At 50.8% G+C, this 20,811-nt stretch overlaps 1 protein-coding gene across 1 annotated transcript in view; it reads left to right on the top strand.

The window, feature by feature from the left end:
* Positions 1–7,289: 7,289 nt before the first annotated feature.
* MMEL1 (membrane metalloendopeptidase like 1) overlaps positions 7,290–20,811 on the top strand; it is a 52,624-nt gene continuing 39,102 nt past the window's right edge. The window contains 1 exon segment of the mRNA XM_028484271.1: positions 7,290–7,449. Within this exon segment, the coding sequence (XP_028340072.1) occupies positions 7,290–7,449 (160 nt within the window).

Raw genomic sequence — 20,811 nt, 5'->3', positions numbered from 1 at the left:
CGACAGAAGGCACCGAGGGCAGCCCTCTCCCTGCAGCCTGGCCACCTGGCCTCATCGCTGCCCCTGCTGGGCGCCAGGACTGCCCACAAGTGGGCCCCTCAGCCCGTGGCTTCCTCTCCCCCCTCGTCCAGGGCAGAAGCTGGGAAGGTGGAGCCAACTGCTGTCAAGCCCCTCACCACCGAGCACATCTCCCAGAAGCTCTTCACGTGTGTTACTGCTTTCTTTTTCTCCCTGGAGGCTGAAGTAAGCTCGTCCTGTTCTGAAAGCTGAGGCTGGAAAGGTCCAAAGATTCACAGATGGTCACAGTCAAGTTAGCTGGGATGTCTGGGGACCACTCCCAAGCTCCCGGCTCTCCGGGCAGCTTCAACAGAAGACAGGCCTACGGGACCTGCAGAGAGGGGCTCACCCTCCCAGCTCCACGGGCACAGTCTGCCCTGCCCCGAGTCGTCCCCACGCACCTCCACCTGGGCAGGGGGGCGTTCTCACATCTGCAGGTACACGTGAGGCCATTGTCCCAGCCTCCTGTTGTGGCACTCAAGTGAACAAGGACTGGCGGGTGCCGGATGGCCTCCATAGCAGGATGATCAGGTGGGTCTGATATAAATCAGACTCTTTCCCCCAGAGCAGATGCTGCACCTTGTTTTCTCAAAATCACATTTCAGGTTACCAAGAAAATGTTTATGATGTGGTATAGAGAGCATTACCTACTCTCAAGACGATAAAGCTATAAGTTAATTTTTTAAAATTCCCTGCAGGTGAAACACCTCTTGGATCCAACAGGAAACCAAATTTGGAATTGCAGAATATTGGAAGAAAATACTAGTGACAAAAACAGTCCAGGGAAGCTCCTAAGAGATACAGTGTCCCAAGGGAAGTTCACACCCTGAGTATATAACTGACCAATGAATATAAAGCACATCCTCATCTTGAGAAGTTAAAAAACGACAGTAAAATAGAGAAAATCAGCAGGTAGGCATTAGTAACAATAGGAGCAGAAATTAATGAATTAGGAATAGAAAAATGGAAGAACTCAGAAATCCAAAATACAATTCTTCAAAAATCAAATAGATGAACCAGTAGCTGACTTAATCTAGAAAGATGGAAAAAGCACAGACAAATTTTTTTAAAGTAATAAGGACAAAATAACAGGAAATTTAAAGAATCATAAGGCATTACTCTTCTCAATTCTGTGCAAATAAATTTGAAGGCCTGGATGAAATGTATAGGTTCCTAGGAAAACATTATTTAACTAAACTAACTCCAGAGTAGACATAAAAATTACACAGGACAATTACTGTGGAGGGAAACAGAAGGTTGTTAGGGAGCTTTCCCCAAAGCAGCTCCAGTTCCAGATGGTGTCAGGGAAGATCTGCCAGCCTTTAAAGAACAGTCAACTCGTAATTGCTTTAAACTCCTTCATAGCCAAGAAAAAGAAGAAAAGCTTCCAAGTTATTTTTTTTTCTATTGAAGTATAGTTGATTTACAATATTGTGTTAGTGTCTGGTGTACGGCAAAGTGATTCAGTTTTACATATATATGTATATATCTGTATTCTTTCGATTCTTTTCCATTACAGTTTATTACAAGATAGTGGATACAGTTCCCTTCCAAATTCTTTTTTGAAGAAAGCATGATCTCAACCAAATGAAAGCCACAAACCAATTTCATGTAGAGATTTCCAGTTCAGAAACCAAACTAAATGAAATACCAACAAACCTGAATCCAACAGCACGTTAAAAGAATAACACACCACAAGCAACGTACACGGGAATGCAAGGATGGTTCAAAATTAGGAAAGGTGTTCATATAGTTTATCACAGAAGTAGACCTAAGGAGAAAGTAAGTCCCATGACCCTTACTGGGTCTGTAGCGGGGGCACGGGTCACGCGTGATAAGTCCACTCCAACATGTCATCTCCCTGTGCCTTTGGGTTCCTTCCTCTGTGGCACACAAGGGAGGTTCTGGCATCTCAGCTTCATTAGCTACAGACCGCCATTAAGTCCAGATAGAGTCACTACCCGCAGCTGCCGTGAGCCAACACTCAATTTCAGAATCTTTGGCAGGTGCACCCATATGAATGGAGCCAACCCAGCCCAGTGCTGGGCTCCCTCCACTGTGGTCTGACACCCCTGGACCCAGTCCCCACACATAATCCTCGGGTTTCTCAGTGTCAGTTAATTATATCTTGAAATTCTTTGGGTGGATATGCTATTTCCTTCTGGGACAGATGTCGTACTTTCCCCCACCATGAGCATGCTGAGGTTGGACCCTGCTTATGGGTCTGGGGTCAACAGGGGCTGGGGGGTTGGGTAGAATGAGGATCCTCTTTCTAGGCACCTGATCCACGTGAGGTTCTCGCAGCGTTTATAGTGAAGAAGGGCTCATCTCCTCAGACCCTGGAGGGGCTCAGAGGACCCTGGGGGTTCAAGGTTCTCAGCTTCATCTGAGCCCGACCAGACATCCCATTCCTCGTTTCAGCGTCCCGTTCTTTCCCAATCAATGCCCGAACTTTCTCGTAAGAAACTCGGTGAGGCTGTGAAGGCGCCAACACTGCTGGGATTGTACTACTCACAGGATCAAACGTTGTGTTTGACTTTCAGCCACGTCAGCCCTGTGCTGGTGAGAAATGAGGACCCAGGGCTGTGGCTGGAGCTGAGTGCAGACCTGAGCTCGCGAGTGTCCGGGACACCAGGGACCTCGCGGCTGCTGTCATTCCGTCAACAGCGGGGGCAGCCCTCAGCTCCCGAGGCCCAGGTTCAGCTGTCACATCACAGCCGGTGGCAGCTCGGTCACTCCCAAAGCCACCACGTGCCACGAGTCACATCTCCCACGGCCTCAGGCCCAGGGGCACAACCAGGCCAGTCCCCAAACCCCATCTCTGGAGGCACGTCCCGGGGCCACTCCTAGTGCCAATTTATGTGTCATCAGCGTCCACTCAGGAGACAGAAACCACACCCAGTGATTCAAATAGCGAGAATTTAATATAAAGAAGAGTTAGTTACGGGGGTAAAATAACTCTAGGGGTCCCGAAGTAGCAGCCGAGCTCCAAGACAGGCAACCCGGCCCTCGGCACGGGCCCCTCCCGCCCCCAGGTGTTTCCCAGCCACACTGGCGGGCCAGGCACTGCACATCTGTCTTCTCCTCTGACTCCGCGGCAAACCTTGTAGGGGAGGGGACCCATGTTCCAGCTATTGGGGCTGGGTTGGGCGCTCAGTGACGGAGCCCTGGGGCACAGTCAGGCCGCCCTGGCCCCTTCCCTCCTGCCCAGGAGGCCCAAGGCCTGGCTTCAGGACGCAGCGAGCAGGGAGGGGGTGCGGGGGCTCCCAGAGGCCCGGCTCTCATCCCAGCTCTCCATCTGCCTCAAAACTATTTAACCTCTTCCAGCCTGGAGGTCTTCTCCGAGCGGGGCACCTCGTGCCTGCCTGGAGTGTGGATGGGCAGGGCCAGGAGAGGTCCGGTTCCCGTCGTGCTGAGGCCCAGAAACACGCCTGCCAGGGGATGCTGGCCCTCCTGCAGAGGACAGGACCTACCCCAGACCACCCAGCCCGAGAGCGTGGGGCAGGGAAGGACTGGACCCAGCAGTAAAGGGCAGGCGTCTACAGGGTCTGAGGGTAGCCCCAGGAACAGAGGCTACTCCCTGCCTACCATGGTCCCAGGACTGATGAGGGAACGGATGCCCACCCCCTACCCTCATGGGGGGCTGCCTTCTTGGACCCCAGAGCTGAGGCTGGGCCTCAGACCTCCACATCCCGCATCTACTGCCTGAGAGACAGGGAGGGGTGGGCAGGGAGCCCGCACTGGCCCCTGAGCTCACCTAGGAGAAAGGACTAAAATCTACCTGGTGGAGGTGTCCTGAGCAGCTGGGTCGCTGTCTGTCTAGGGACCTGGCTGGGGCTGGGACTCTGTAGCTCCTTGGCCTGTGGACTCCCCCGCCCCGCTTCCCAGCTTCTCTTGGAAGGGAGCCAGCACTGCTAGGCTCGGTTCCCCCCAGAACCTGCCGGCCTCAGCGCAGTGCCTGCTAGGAGCCGGGGCCAGGACCCCAGGCTCCTTGCTCCCTCAAAGTTTCTATCTTTCACTGATGGAGCTGCAGACGGGGAGGCCCCAGAACGGGGCTGTGTGGGTGGGAAAGCGCAGCTGAGCTCCGGAGACCGGCCAGCCCCTGCATCCAAGCAGCCTCCGGCAGGGATGGGGGCCGCTCTGGCCGCGCTGCGTCGCGCCTGGGCCCCCAGGGCCGCCACACCCAGGGAAGAAGTCTCTAGCTGGCAGGCTGGACCCTGACCCATCTCTGGCTCCCAGGAAGGGCAGTTGCAGCTTCTCAGTCCCCTGACCTTGACCTCATCCCCATTTGGGCCAGCAGCCCAGGCAGCTTCCAGGCCAGGCTGCCAGCCCCTCGCTCTGGCTGGCTTTGTTCGGGGGAGTGGAGGGCTGCCAGGGCAGCCAGGGGGCTGAGGAGAGCCTTGGATGGGGGACGCTCTGGCCGCGCTGCGTCGCGCCTGGGCCCCCAGGGCCGCCACACTCGGGGAAGGAGTCTCTAGCTGGCAGGCTGGACCCTGACCCATCTCTGGCTCCCAGGAAGGGCAGTTGCAGCTTCTCAGTCCCCTGACCTTGACCTCATCCCCATTCGGGCCAGCAGCCCAGACAGCTTCCAGGCCAGGCTGCCAGCCCCTCGCTCTGGCTGGGTTTGTTCGGGGGAGTGGAGGGCTGCCAGGGCAGCCAGGGGGCTGAGGAGAGCCTTGCCTGGGGGTCAGGGGTGGGTTCTGGATCTGAGCCCCTGAAGCGCTGCCCTCCTCCCAGGGAGGAGGCCAACCTAAGAGGCCACCTGAACGTGGACTGGAATGTTCCAACGAGACCTAGCGCGGACCTTCTGGTGAGGGGGTGGCATGAGCGGCTGTTTACCCTCAGACCCCCGGCTCTGCGGCCTGACCCCTGGCCTTGGACACCCTTACAGAGTCCCAGGGGCCTGGGAGGATCCCTCCGTCCGTGCGAGTCTGAAACGGAGGCAGAACCGTGCTGATGACCGAGTCGGGCCCAAAGAAGGGACATCTGGGTCCTGACTGGGGCCTACTCCACGCAGAGCCCCCCAGCCCGGCCCCCACCCCTGGGCCAGGGGCGCCCGCCTAACGCTCTGCGAAGCCCGGAGGGCCCCTCCTGTCCCCCAGCCAGGGCCGCCTGCCTCCTAGGGGTTAGGGCCTGAGCCTCGAGACCCCCCAGGGGCGGAGAGGCAGCCGAGCCCCACGCCAGCTGAATGTGGGTGTCTCTGGGTGGGGACGGCCCCCATCACGATGAGCAGGGACGCCTCCTCCCCTGACACCCCGGCAAGACCCCCAGAACCCACCAGCCTCACTGGAGACGGAAGGGAAAGGACTCCGCGGCCAGGGTGCTTCTCTGGTTCCGACCTCTCTCGGGCAAGGTAGGCAGGGTGAGGAGACGAGTCTGGCCTCCCTTCCCAGGAGCCTTGCGGCCCCTTCGGACTCCGGGGGGAGGGAGGGAGGAGGGGCAGGAGGCGGGGCCCTCAGCCTCCGAGGGACACCGCTCAGCAGGGAGCCTCGTGCCCCCTCCCCCCACGCCAAACCCGGATGGAACCTGCCAGCTGTGAGCCGGGGGCGCCCCAGGCCTCCGGAGAACCCAGGCCCGCATCACAAAGCAGGCCTCTCCCAGCCCCACCCCTGGGAGCCCTCCGGCCCCAGCCGTCCGAGACCTGCCTGTGGGGAGCGGCCTTCCTGAGTGACCCGCGCCAGCTTTCCCGGGCAGTGCGGCCGGGGGAACACTCTCCAAGCGCCGGCCCACCTCCCAGGCCGTGGGGCAGGCAGCCCAGCACCCCGGAAGTCAGCAGGACAGAGTGAAGTGGATGAACTGAGTGACGAGCGGACTCTTTCGTTCTGATCAGAGAGAAGACGCTGGTCACCCCAGAGCCACAAGTGCCAGGCGAGGCTCAGACCCGGCCATTCACTCGTTCGACAGTCGTCGATGGACGCCTGCAAGGTCGTGGGCACCCGTCTGGGCCCTGCGGTCCGGGCAGGAGGAGGCCCCCGCCCCCGGCACTGACGTTCCCAAGGGGGCGGTGGGCAATGGAAATAGAAATCAGGGCCGTAGAGGCTGCAGCGTAGGTGAGGTGGTGAAGCAGGTCAGGTCTGGGGGCAGGTGGGGGCCGGACCCGGAGGAGGCCTAGCTGAGGTGACCTCGAGCGTGGACTTCCGGGGGCGAGGCGCTCACCCCCCAGTGAGTCGGACAGGTGTTGGCAGGTGAGGACAGCTAACCCAGCCCTGGGCGATCTCCGGGCTGCGCTCACCTGCCCGCGGGCGGGTGGGGCAGCGTCTGTCCTCTGCCCTGGGGCGGCGCTGGGCTCCGACCGACCCCGACCCCGACCCCGACGTCAGGAGCGTGAGCTTGTGTGAGGACTGAAGCTCGGCAGGGCAGCCAGCTCTCCCCCGGGGCCCGGGCACGGTCCTGGGTCAGGGCTCTGCGTGGCAGCCACAGAGGCATGCACACGAGCACACACACACACACCCAGGAGCCGGGCACACCTGTACGGGCACCGGGGAGCACGCGCAGCCCTCGGGCCGCTGTCCCCACGTGACTGGAGCAGCACACCCTGTCCTGCACACAGCAGCAGCCCCGGGTGTCTTCCACCACCCGGTTGTCACCGCCTGGCTGGCTGGAGAAGGCGACCCTTCTGTAGTGACAGGGTGGGGAGACGGCAGGAACGCCAGCCGGATGACTCCTGGAGCCGCCCTGCGGGGCCCATCGTGGCCTGCGTGGTCACCGCTGCGTAGGTTCCAGTCGCTCTCGCCTCCCCCTTGCCCCTTGGGCTCCAGGCAGGAACAGTGGGCAGGGAGCCCGGTGGCCCAAGCCACCTCCCAGAGCGTGTCCCCGATGCACCCAGGCCCGCAGCTTCTCAGCACAAGGACCCCGGGCAGGCTCCGCCGCAGAAGCCCCTCGACGAGCCTGGGAGCTGGGCCTCTGGGTCCCGCGTGCCCGCCGCAAGCTGGGAGCGGAGCGGCCCCGGCCAGAGAACAAGCTCGGAGGGGACTGCCTCCAGAAGGGACGGCCACCAGGGCCAGCAGGCCAGTCCTGCCCCACCGCCGGCACTCAGACTGTGGCCCCGGGAGAGAGAGAGGAAAGCCCTCGGGCACAGGCCGGCTGTGGCCTTGGGATGGAGTCAGGGGCTGAGCACCCGCCAGCCTCAGGCAGGGCCTCCGGGCCCTGGCGCCCCGGGCTGGGTGGACGCCGCCCCTGGCCTTGGTCTTGGGGCTTCTCAGCTGTGCGCTTTCCCCGTCCAGAGCCTTGCGATGCGAAAGGCCGAGAGCCCGGCGGGGCCGCTGGGGATCGCAGGCGGAGCAGGGCGGAAGCACCGAGGCTTCCTGCAGGGAGGGCTGCCGCTGCTGCTCCTGGTGACGGGCGCCCTGGTCGCCCTGGTCGCCCTGGGCCTCCTCTACGCCGACGGAAGAGGTGAGCGAGGGCGCCCCTCCCCTCGGGCCCGCCGCCGACACCCCGCTCCCCGCCTCCTCCCCGCGCGGCCTCGGCCACGTCTGCGTGCCCGCCCACCTGGATGAGCCGGCCGTCGAGCGGGCAGGTGGGGTCTGCTCGGGGCGCCGGGGGCTGCCGGGCTGTGCTGCAGCCTGGAGAGAAGGGGCACTGGCCTGCGGGGGCCGGGGCCCTTCCAGAAGGCTCTGCCCAGGCGCCGGCCGGCCGGCACAAGGCTGGTCGTGCCGGCTCTGAGCTGGCGGGCCCCCGCGGGACTCCCGAGATGCGGCAGAGCGGTTCCTCCCGCCGCATCTGCGCGGCCCCCTCCCCTCCCCTGCCGCACAGGGCGCTGCAGTTCCCGGCCGGCCCAGCAGCAGGAGCCCGCGCTCCAGCGCTGGGGACCCGCGGCACGGCGTCCCTCCAGCCAGCGGGGCTCGCCTGCCGCCTCCCGGGCGGCCATCCTGCAGAGAACCTGCTGGGATCCCCCTCGCGGCCTCCTGAAGGCCTGGGTCCCCGGGGCCTCGTGGCTTCCCAGGCTCTGCTTTCTGCACAATGGTGGGTGGGGGCCAGGCCGGGGTCCTAGGGAGATGGGGATGCCAGGGCCCCCCTGCAGGAACACCCCCACTCACTGTCCCTCCCCCGTCTCCCCAAGGCCAACGGGGAGGAGCCTGGACTCTTCCCGCCTCGGGTCAGGAGGCACTGCGGGGGCGGGGGGAGGTGCTCGCCTGCTTGCACCCGGGCACCAGGTGGCCCGGGTCAAATCCCAGAGACACCTTACTCCCGGCAGGCACAGCCGCGGGCACAGCTAGGAGGTGCACTTGGTTCCTCCTGCAGGTGGGGGGGTGCGCGGGTGGGCTCAGGACTCAGGAGGATCTGCAGGAGAAGCCCTCCCCACGGCCCCAACAGTAGGGCAGCACAGGCTTTGTTACTAGAACATTCCCTCACTGGCCAGAGCCACCTGCGCTGTGGTGGGTCCGTCCATCCATCCATCACTGGGCAAAGCTGTTTCTGAGAACCAGAAGCGGGTGCTGCCGGCAGATGTGGTGGGCGGCCCCTGCCCAGGGCTGCTCCCGTCTGACGAGGTGCCTGGCCGGACCCTGCCAGCCGCTGCCGTCCCTGGCCCCTCCGGGCCTCCTGGCAGGGTCGATGGACACTTCACCTCCATGGGCACGGGCCGTGGGGAGGGACCACTCACTGCTCAGAGAGCCCTGGAGAGCCCAGACCCCAGGGAACCTCTGTTCAGGACTACTGGGCTGCAAACACCTGGTTGAGAGGCTTCCAGGGGACAGGGCTGACCCCCCACCCCACCCCAGTCCTCATCTGGGTGGTACCAGCCTGACAGCAGGGACCCTCTCTGCCCAGCCTGCCTCCGCCTCGTGGTCCCCTAAATGCAAGTGGGGCCTCTGCCAGGGCCCCTCAGGCAGGACTCCTGTGCCCCTACCCCCCCGAAATGACCCAAGCCGATCTCGGCCTCAGGTCCTGATGGAGCCTGTGGAAGAGGTTACATGCTGCATTATTATTTATTTCTAAATACTTTCTCATCCACTATGGTGGTGTTGCTTTTTTCACTGATTTAGGAGTTATTTAGAAATCTCTCTTTTTAAAATTTCTAGATGCTTGGAGACTTTTTCTTAGTTACCTTTTTAAATTGGTTTCTAATTTAACTGCATTGTTGTCAGCAGCCGTGGTTTATGTGATATCGATCCTTTGGTATTTGCTGAGGCTTGCTTTAGGGCTAATACGCGGTCGGTTTTATAAATAATCCACGCGTGCACGTGCAGTACACACAATCACCATTAGATGAAAGTGGAGATACAGACCGAGGTTTAGATGCATCCATTAGGTCAATCAAATCATCTATATGTTTGTTTTTTTCCGTTTTCTTGACCTTTCAATTATTGAAAGATGTGTGTGCTAAAACCTTGCCCTAGAGAACTATCAATTTTCTTTGTAGTTACGCCATGTATTAATTTGTGTATTTTAAGGTTAAACTATGGGAATTCCCTGGCTGTCCAGTGGTTAGGACTCCATGCTCTCACTGCCGAGGACGCGGCCAAAAAAAAAAAGCCACGTTATTATGTGGATGCAAATTTAGAATCAGTGTATCTTCACTCTGTATGATTATGTAGCGCCCCTTTATATCTTTAGAGTGCCTTTTGCCTTAATATGTTTTGTTTTAAATTCTGCTTTGTCTGCTATGAATTAGCATTTGTTCTCTATTTTTTCCATCCTTTTTCTTTGAGACTTTGTCTCTTTAGGTGTGTCTTTTGGAACCGTGTACAGCTGGATTTTGTCTCCATCTTGTACCTGGAGGATTTAGTCTACGTGTATTCACACAGAAATGTACGATTTTTTTCTGTTGTGTTCTTTTGTGCTTCTGATGCCTCTTCTTTCTCTTTCCTTGCCTTCTTTTGGATTGATCTATTATTTTTCACTCTGTTTTCCTGCAACTATCTTGAAGGTTTTATATTTCTAATCCTTTTAATGATTACTTTAGCTTTTTGTTTTAATATTTATTTCAAAAGTTATAGATAAACCTTTTTCAGAAAATTGAGTGTTTTTTAAATAAAACTTTGAGTGGGAAACACAATCCTACACCCACAATCCTGCCTCCTGGAATTCTGCTCCTCAGAAAGAGCCATATTCATTGTCTAGTGCAGAGGTCTGCAAACTATGGCCTGTGGGCCAAATCTGGCCCACTGCCTGTTTTTGTAAATAAAGCTTTATTGGAACACAGCTGTGTCTACTCACTTATGTATTGTCCATGGATGTTTTCAGGCTACAAGCACTAAGTTGAATAGGTGAGACAGAGTCTGTGTATGGCTCACAAAGGCTAGATAATATATTGTCTGGCCTTTTACAGAAAAATATTGCCAACCCTTGGACTGGAGTGTCTAAGCCTCATCTTTGGACCCTTCTCTCTTTATTGTCAGTGTTAGATCACAGGGAGGCGTCGTAAGGTTGTGGTTAATACACAGGCTCCTGAATCTGACAGCCTGGTTGGGCTTGCCAGCCCCCCCAGATCCCAGCTGTGTGACCTTGGAAGGTTTTCTTCACACCTCTGTGCCTCAGTTTCCTTATCTGTAAAATGGAACATAACATAGAGGCTTACTGGAGGGTTCAATGATTTAATACATCAGTAACACTTAGAAAAATGTCTGTCATGCTATTTATGATCAGATTTAATAATAAAATATTAGATTTGTCATTGATTCCCTATCCATATTGTTACTGACATCCCGAATGGGAGGCAGATTTAGTTCCTTAAGCCACCCAGGCTTCCACTGTCCCAGTATAGGTACATCATCGCTTTTGGATAAATCCATATGCATCATTACGATAGTTCTACTGAGTATTTTTCACAGCTGAGCTATGAAGAATAGTTGGATTACATTTCCTTTCCTTGTTATTATTTTGTTTTCTTATCATGAATAGCTATCTTGTTTAAGGAGTTTCATTTCTCTCCTGCCCCTTTCTCCCTCTCCCTCTCCCTCCCTCTCTCTCTCTCTCTCTCTCTCTCTCTCTCTCCCCCTCTCTCTTCTCTCTCTCTCTCAGACTCTATATACCTATCTGTGGGATGGTTTGATATTATCCCACAGTATTTGGGTGCCCTGTTCAGATCTTGTTCATTCCTTTAGTCTTTGTGATACAGTTTGAAGAGTTTGACCTTAGTCTTCAGTTTCACTGGTTCTTTCCTCAGCTGTATGCAGTGTGCTGGTCAGCCCGTCAAAGGAATTCTTCACCTCTAATAACATGCTTTTCCTTTCTGATATTTCCATTTCCCTCTTTTTTATAGTTTCCATCTCTTTGTTGAAATTTCTTGCCTGTTCAAGCATGTTATCCACCTTTGCCATTAGATGGAAACATATTAACATATTAACCATAGTTATTTTGCAGCCCTTCTCTGATAATGCCAATATCTGAGCTATCTCTGAGTCTAGTTCTATTGATGACTTTATCTCATGGCAATGGATTGTTTTTTCTTGCCTCTGTGTGTGTGTGTGTGTATGTGTGTGTGTGTGTGTGTGTGTGTCATACATTTTTACTGAATGCTAAACATCCAGAGAAAGAGCAGAGACTGAGGTCAACAGCATTTGCACCCAGAAACAAGCGCCATTGTTCTGTTAGTGAGAGATTGAATCCATCTAGTCAGGAGTCAGCTGATTTGGGGTTTTGTTTTCACTTTTGTCACCCTCGGTGCACCACAGACTTCACCTTTCTCTGGCTGTGAGCAAGGATTACCTGTGCTTAGAGAAATGGGCCTGGGGGGCGAGAGGTTCCCCATTGCTCCTGCTCCAGCCTCAGCTCTCAGCAGTCCTTGGATGTGTGCGACACAGAGGGGTTCTCTCCGTGCCTCTGCCCCGCCACAGATGGTAGGTTGCCCTTGCTTTGTAGTGCTTGGCCCATGCTGGCGTGGGGGATCTCTGGTGTCCTGGCCGCGTCTCAGTCTTGGAGTGGGGGTGTCTCAGTAACCCTGCCCCGATTCCCATGTCCATCAAACTTGCCTTATGCCTGAGTCCCCTGCCCCTCTCCTAGTGGCAGCAGACCTCAGCTTGATGTCAGTCTAGGATCCTGGGCCCACAGGGGTCTCCTGTGCCTCTCCCATGAGCAGGGGATTTTTACATCTGACTCTCCTCCGGGCCAGTAGGTTTTCATCTGGTCCATGGGAGTGAGAGGGTTTACTACCCTCCCCTCAGTGGTTTAAAGCTCTTGCTTCCTACAAGAGGAGGGTCCAGGCAAGCAGGAGACGCCTCATACTGGCACCTCAGCAGAAGCAGATAACCTCCTGCATGCCTGTGCCGCTGAGGGGGACGCTCTGGTCTTCTGAGACCTGCCCCAGTTTTTCCCATTGGCACCTGGTAAGGATCCATGGAAATAACTGGTGAATGAGTGCAAAATCCCCCTGTGTTGAGGCTCCAGCTGTTCCACACGGACAAGCTAACTCACACTTGGCGTTCAAGAATTCATTAAAATGTTAGCTGATTTCTTCTTACCCACCTGTGTGGTGACTGTCTCTTACTCCTAGGTCCTGTCAGAGTTCTCAGTTCTGCTTGGTGGGACGTGTCACTCTGTTTTCCTGGTCACCCTCTTACCTCAGGTCCTAGATGAGCTCCAGAAAAGCTGTGATTTCTGTAGACTATCTGGATTTTCCCTGTTGTTAGAAAGGGAATGATACTCTAGTTGGCTTTTGATGTCGTAAGTGGAAAGCAGAAGTAATATACCTGAAATTTTATATGCATATTTAACTTAAAGTATTCAGCTAGTCAATATCTTCATATTTCTTCCAAACAATACAAGCATTTAGAACAGTTTGACTCGTCCTCCACCCTGATCACATGTTATTGTGGGTAAGTCTGTGGTTTCTCTTATTTTTTATTTACTGCACACAGGTAACATTCTCTAATATACTCAATTTAATTTTGATCTTCCCAAGTCCTTATCAGTTTCTTTTTTTTTTTTTAATTTACTTTTGGCTGCGTTGGGTCTTCGTTGTTGGGTCTTCGTTGCTGAGTGCGGGCTTTCTCTAGTTGCGGCGAGCGGGGGCTTCTCTTCATTGTGGTGCGCGGACTTCTCATCGCGGTGGCTTCTCTTGTTTCAGAGCTTGGGCTCTAGGCGCAAGGGCTTCAGTAGTTGTGGCACATGGGCTCAGTAGTTGTGGCGCGTGGGCTTAGTTGCTCCACAACATGTGGGATCTTCCCGGACAAGGGGTCAAACCCATGTCCTCTGCATTGGCAGGCGGATTCTTAACCACTGCGCCTCCAGGGAAGTCCCTTATCAGTTTCTTTGCTCATCATTCTTCCTACTTCTCAGGTAGCCCTTATGAAATCATTTTCCTTCTTTCTGAAGTACATGCTTTTGGACACTCCTACACAAAGTGTGTCCATGGACCAGTGGTGTTGGCCTCACCTGAGAGCTTGTTGGAAATTCACAAATTCGGGGCCCATCCCAGGCCTACTGGATTAGGATCTGCATTTAATCCCCAGGTAACTCATCTGCACTAAAGTTTGGGAAACACTGATTAGGACACAGCATTTGTTGAACTTGCTTGATAATCAGAGTAACCTGGGGCAATTGTTAAAAATCCAGACCTTGGACCCTGCCTCCATCTGCTTGCGCCACCGTAACAAAATACCATAAGTCAGGGTGATTTAAGCAACAGAAATCTACTTTCCCCTAGTTCTGGAGCCTAGAAGTCCAAGATCAGGGTATCAGCCAATTCAGTTCCTGGTTCAGTTCCTAGGACTCTCTTCTTGACTTACAGACAGCCACCTTCTCACTGTGTCCTCATGTGGTGGACAGAGCAAGTTCTGGTGTCTTTCCTCTTCTTATAAGACACCAGCCCTACTGGATCAGGGCCCCACCCTTATGACCTTATTTAACCTTCTTCACCTCCTCACAGGTGCCAACGCCAAATGCAGTCACATTGGGGGTTACGACTTCAACATAGGAATGGTGGGTTGGGGGGAGAAGATACAAAAGTTTAGTCCATAACAGGACTCAACCTGGGCAGAACCAGGAAACCTTATAGGGTAAGACCTCCGAATCTGTACTGTAACCAGCATGTTAGGCCTTTCTTGTGATCAGGCAGATTTGGGGAGCACAGCTTTAAAATACTCTTTCAACTGTAAACCTTCATTTTTGTTTACTTGAAAATGACTTTATTTGGTAGTCATCCTTCAGTGATAGTTTAACTGGTTACACAAATCTGGGCTTAGTTACGTTCTCAATATCTTGAAGATTTAGTTTCGCTGTCTCTGACTTCAATTGCTGCTGTTCAGAAATCTGGTTCAATCTAATTGGCCTTCTTGTCAGATTAACTTTTTCCCCTCTGAGCTGTTTTCTCCCTGGTACTGTGCATTTTTACCATGAGGTGTCTAGCTATGAAGCTCTTTTTATTTATTCTGCTTTGCATCTGTTGTGATTCTTGAATCCAAGCACTAATGACATTTATTAATTTTGGAAACTTGTAGCCACTGTCTTTTTAATATCGTGTCTCCCACATTATCTTTATTTTCTCCTAAAATTCTGATTACACATGCACTCAATTTTTCTCACTCTATCTTCCATATCTTTTAGAGAAAAATTTCCATCTCTTTGATTTTGCCCCACATTCTGGGTAAATTCTTTAGAACTACATTCAAGTTCACTAAATCTCTCTTCAGCTCTGTTGTATCTGCCACTTAACCCATCCATTTTGGATTTTTTCTAAAAAAAAAAATTATTTTCAACAATTTCATGTTTTTTATTTCTAGAGTTTCCAAGTGATTCTTTTACAAATTGATTTTTTCAATTTTTTCTTTGCCCTTGTTTTTAATTTTTATTTCTTTCAATGATTCAAACATACTTGGGTTATTTCTGCATCAGCTAGCCACTGCTGCCTAACAAATCACCCCAATACTCAGGGGCTTAAAACAACACTTATTTATCATGACACACATCCATCAGTAGGCTTCAGGGCTCAGCTGATGTAGGTCAGCCTCAGCTGCGGCAGCTGTTCCATGAATTTCATCCTCCTACAAGGACCAGCAAGCATGTCCCTCTCCATACAGAAGCTCATGGGGACAAGTGGAAACACACTTAGGGCCTAGGCTCAGAGCTGGAGTACATTATTTCCACCTCATTCTATTACCAAAGCCATAGGGGCAAACCCACAGTGAAGAGAGAGAGGAAATATTCTCTGCCCCTTCAGGGCAAGCAACTACAATGGCATATGCAAAGGCACAGATGCAGAGAAACATTGAGGTTTGGGGCCTGTGATGCCAGTTTCCACATGTTATGGGTCAGATAATCCCAAAATATGAATCCTTGGGGTTCTAGTCCTGCTGTTTGCTGTTTCTTACTCATGGAATCTGGTCCTTTCACAAACCTCAGTCCATGTTCAAATTGGCTTTATCTGCGAGAATCCTTTGTTACTTGGGCTAAGTTTCCTTCCAGACAATATGTGTGTTTGTTTCCATCAGGCACCTGGGAATGCTACCAGCCTAAATTTAATTTCTCAGCTTGTGGTTTCCTTGACCACAAGGTCATGTAAGCTCACACCCCACACCTGCATGACAACCAGCCTGTGATAATACATTCTCCAGGGAGGATGGTTATTTTCCACCCAATAACGTTCTTTGTAGCCCTCTTTTGTTAGGGAGGGAGAGACAGAGACAGGAAGAAGAGAGAGACAGAAAGAGGAAACAAATTATTCACATCAAGGTCAACCTTTAGGAGAACAGATCTTTCAAAGGAAATGTCAGGATGGGTTTTTTTTTAATGTAGAGAGTCTATGTGAAAATTGGCATATTACAGAAGTTATTCAAGCAAATATAAAAAAGAACAAGAGTAGACACATGTCAACTGGTTACAAGGAAGTCTACTCCCTTCTGGAATCATGAAGGGGGGAAATATCCCTGTTTGGGGTCTGTTTGCTGTGTATCCTGTTGATCCTATTTTAGCATTAGAGGAAGACTTCATTTCTATTCAGCTTTTGTGTCAAAGGCCTTGCTGTTTGCCTCTTCTCTTGCTCAGTAGAACAGATTTTGAATGAGAATATGGGTGCTGGAAGTCCAACCTCCACCAGTCGCTAGTGACCGGCCGTGGGTGCATCACCCCACATGCCTGTCAGTTTTCTCATCAGAAAAATGGAGGTGGTGACCCTCACAAATGAGGTGGTGTAAGTTAAAGGCAAAGTGCACAAACATGGTGATCTCATCTCATTCAATTTTGGAAATGTTTTCTCAAGAGCCCACTGCATCCTCAGGAAACTCTTGAGCTGTAGCATCAGATGAACTTACCCCAGGAATTTCCCCCAACCAGAAGGTTACGGCAGCCCGTGCTGGGAATGCAGTGGAGGAAATGGGAGTGGGACATAAGCATGGAGAAGGCATGAACTTACCTCCCCAGTGTTGGGTGTTTGTTCTGGTTTTGTCTGACTAGACTGGAAGCAGATCAATCAGATGCACTCTTTGGGTTCCCACAATGCTTCATTCACCCTGTTCACCCTGCACTCCCCTTTTTGGTCCTGGTCATTATTCCTTCCCACCAACCTGGACTCCCAACTGGTTACCTGCTCTTTCTATGGGAAGACTTTCTTTAGTTATTTGTTGTAGTGAGTGTTGTGTAATGGAGACAAATTCTCTCAGCTTTTTCCTGAAATATCTTTATTTCACTTTCACTTTTTAACTATATTTTTGCTGGATATAGAATTCTAAGTTGGTAGTTAGTTTGTTTTCTTCAAGCATCCATTCAAGAGTTTGTTCCATCGTCTTCTGACCACCATTGTTTGTGATGAGAAGCCAGCCGTCACTCTTCTTGTACCTCCCATGAATTAATGTCTTTTTTTTTCCTCTGACTGTTTTTATGACTATCTCATTCTCTGTAGTTCTCAGCAGTGTGACTTGATGCTGCTGCGTGCATGGTTTTCTTTGTATTCATCCTGCTTGGGACATACTGCCCTTCTTGGATCTATAGGCTTATGTCTTTCATCAATTTTGAAAAATTATTAGCCATTATCTCTTCAAAGATTGCTGACTCATACCATTCTCCTGTGGGGCTCTAGCTACATGGATGTTAAGCTGTTTAATATGGTCCCACAGATCTCAGATTGTCTGCTCATGTTGTTTCAAAGTAATTTTTCTAAATTTCTTTTTCTGTTTCTTTTTCTTTTTTTTTTTTGGCCATGCCACACGGCATGTGGGATCTTAGTTCCCTGACCAGGGATTAAACCCACGCCCCTTGCATTGGAAGAAGCATGGAGTCTTAACCACTGGACCACCAGGGAAGTCCAACTTTTCTAAATTTTACAACAGCTTTAGATTTACAGAATTATTGCAAAGAGAGTACACAATTCCCATATACTTCATACCACATCTTATATCACGTAAGTGTGATACATCTGTTACAAGTAATGAACCAATGTTTATATATTACTGTTAACCCAGTCCATGCTTTATTCATATTTCCTCAATTTTCCCTTCATGTCTTTTTCTGTCCCAGGACCCCACATGATTTAGTTGGCAAATCTCCTTGGACTCTTGGCTGTGATGGTTTCTCAGCCTTCCCTTGATTTTTATGATCTTGACAGTTTTTAGGAGGACTGGCCAGGTATTTTGTAGAATGTCTCTCATTTGTCTGATGTTCAGACTGGGGTGATGTTTTGGGGAGGAAGCCTACAGACCAAGGGGACATAATTTCAGTGACTTACCATGTTGATGTCAACCTTGATCACATGGCTTGAGGTGGTGTTTGTCAGCTTTTTCCACTGTATAGGTACCTTTGTCCCCTCTCTTTCCACACTGTCCTCTTTGGAAGGAAGGCAGCACATGCAGCCCACACTTAAGGGGTGGGGAGTTACACTACACATCCTTAGAGATGGAGTATCTATGTAACCTATTTGGAATTCTTCTGTTTGGAAGACTTGTGTATTCCACCACCACCCCCATTTTTTATCTATTCAACAATTTAAAAAAACAATTTGTCAGTATGGACTCATGGATATTTATTTTATACTTTGAGTTATAACCCAATACTACTTCATTTTTTTGCTCAAATATTTCCACCTTTGGCCATTGGGAGCTCTGTCAGTTGGCTTCTGTGCCCCTTCAACTTACCCTATCATTGTGTGTTTGGGGTTTGGCGGGGAGGGTGACACTTTCTTACTTTGTGGCACTATAAGATGTTCCAGGTTCACCTTGTATACTTCTTGCCCCAATTACAGAATCAATCATTTCTCCAAGGATCGCTGGTTCCTTTTTTTGGACAATGGTGTTAGAAACCAAGTTCTGGGTGCCTATTTGCTCATTGCTTTTGGGTTGTTTTTGCTTCTGGTCACTCTCAGCTGATGATCTATAAATATTTGTGTATGTATCCATCTGTGTCTATAAGCTAACTGTGAGTTTATACTGATGTCTCCACCTCTAATCCATGACCACATGGATCAATCTATCTCCTCCCTTGCTTATCTGTAACTACCCTTGTAGCTGTACTGTGCCTGACCTTCTGCTAGCCATTTGCCTACTTATTAAATTCCAAGATACATGTATGGTGGTTTCAGAATTGTTAACCTGTATTCCCATGGGGAACAACTTTATCAACTAGAGTACAGCACTGCATACAGCTCCTTTGCCTTCTGTTTTACAGTTTTTCTACTCATTTTCAAATTGATTTAGCTCAGCACCTTGTGCCTCTACCCCTTTTTAGTGAGGTTACTGCATACACTGTGATATATTTAGATTCTCGTGCTGCATTTCACCCTGGCATTCCCTGACCTCCTAAATGTTCTTGTAAAATTTGCGTACATTAACGTTTAGTCTTTGTGTTACAAAGTTCTGTGGGTTTTGGCAAGTGCCTAATATATTGTATTCACCATTGCAGTATTAGAATAATTTTACTACACTAACTATTCCTGTGCTTCACCTCCTCACGCCCACCAGCACCACCCCTGCATCACATCCCCCACCAAACTCCTGGCAATCATTGTTTACTCTCTCTGAATTTTTGTTTTTCCAGAATGTCATATAATTGGAATCAGTGTACGTAGTGTTTCAACCTGGCTTATTTCACTTAGCAATATACACTTAAGATTCATCCATGTCAGCCTCCCATGGGGACCGGCCTGAGGAGCAATGGCGGAGCTTCGAGACTAGGGCGATGTGAAATGTAGACAAAACAACCAGTGGAATAGGAAGCATCTTAAAATTAGATGCAAGCAGCGCACCTCAGGCTGGTGCAATGTCACGCTGGCCTCTGCCGCCGCAGGCTCGCCCTACATCCGTACCCTTCCCTCACCCTGGCCTGAGTGAGCCAGAGCCCCCGAATCAGCTGCTTCTTTAACCCCGTCCTGTCTGAGTGAAGAACAGATACCCTCAGGTGACCTACACGCAGAGGCGGGTCCAAATCCAAAGCTGAACCCCAGGAGCTGTGCGGACAAAGAAGAGAAAGGGAAATTTCTCCCAGCAGCCTCAGGAGCAGCGCATTAAATCTCCACAATCAACTTGATGTGCCCTGTATCTGTGGGATACCTGAATAGACAGCGAATCATCCCAAATTGAGGAGGTCGACTTTGGGAGCAACGATATATGTATATATTTTTCCCTTTTTCTCTTTTTGTGAGTGTGTATGTGTATGCTGCTCTGTGAGATTTTGTCTGTATAGCTTTGCTTTCACCATTTGTCTTAGGGTTCTGTCTGTCCATTTTTTTTATTACTTAAAAAATTTTCTTTCGTAATAATTATTTTTTCTTTTTTATTTGAATAACTTTATTTTATTTTATTTTACTTTATTTTATCTTCTTCTTCCTTCCTTTCTTTTTGTTCTCCCTTTTATTCCGAGTTGTGTGGAGGACAGCCTCTTGGTGCTCCAGCCAGGCGTCAGGGCTGTGCCACTGAGGTGGGAGAGCCAAGTTCAGGACACTGGTCCACAAGAGACCTCCCAGCTCCATGTAGTAGCAAACGGTGAAAATCGCCCAGAGATCTCCATCTCAATGCCAAGTCCCAGCTCCACTCAACGACCAACAAGCTACAGTGCAGGACACCCTATGCCAAACAACTAGCAAGACAGGAACACAACCTCATCCATTAGCACAGAGGCTGCCTAAAATCATAATAAGGCCACAGACACCACAAAACACACCACCAGATGTGGACCTGTACCTGAAAAAGAATTCAGAATAATGATAGTAAAGATGATCCAGAATCTTGGGAATAGAATGGAGAAAATACACGAAATGTTTAAAAAGGACCTAGAAGAACTAAAGAGCAAACAAACAGAGATGAACAACACGATAAATGAAAATAAAATTCTCTAGAAGGGATCAATAGCAGAATAACTGAGGCAGAAGAACGGATAAGTGACCTGGAAGATAAAATAGTGGAAATAACTACTGCAGAGCAGAATAAAGAAAAAGGAATAAAAAGAATTGAGGACAGTGTCAGAGACCTCTGGGACAACATTAAATGCACCAACATTCGAATTATAGGGGGTCCCAGAAGAAGGCTCCAACCAAAAGACATAGACTGGCTGAATGGATACAAAAACAAGACCCGTATATATGCTGTCTACAAGAGACCCACTTCAGACCTAGGGACACATACAGACTGAAATGGAAAAAGATATTCCACGCAAATGGAAATCAAAAGAAAGCTGGCGTAGCAATTCTCCAATCAGACAAAACAGATATTAAAACAAAGACTATTACAACAGACAAAGAAGGACACTACATAATGATCAAGGGATCAATCCAAGAAGAAGATATAACAATTGTAAATATTTATGCACCCAACATAGGAGCATCTCAATACATAAGGCAAATACTAACAGCCATAAAAGGGGAAATCGACAGTAACACAATCATAGTAGGGGACT

This window comes from Physeter macrocephalus, chromosome 3 (assembly GCF_002837175.3).
Source record: "Physeter macrocephalus isolate SW-GA chromosome 3, ASM283717v5, whole genome shotgun sequence".
NCBI lineage: Eukaryota > Metazoa > Chordata > Mammalia > Artiodactyla > Physeteridae > Physeter > Physeter macrocephalus.
This window is presented reverse-complemented; position numbering and strand designations above follow the sequence as displayed.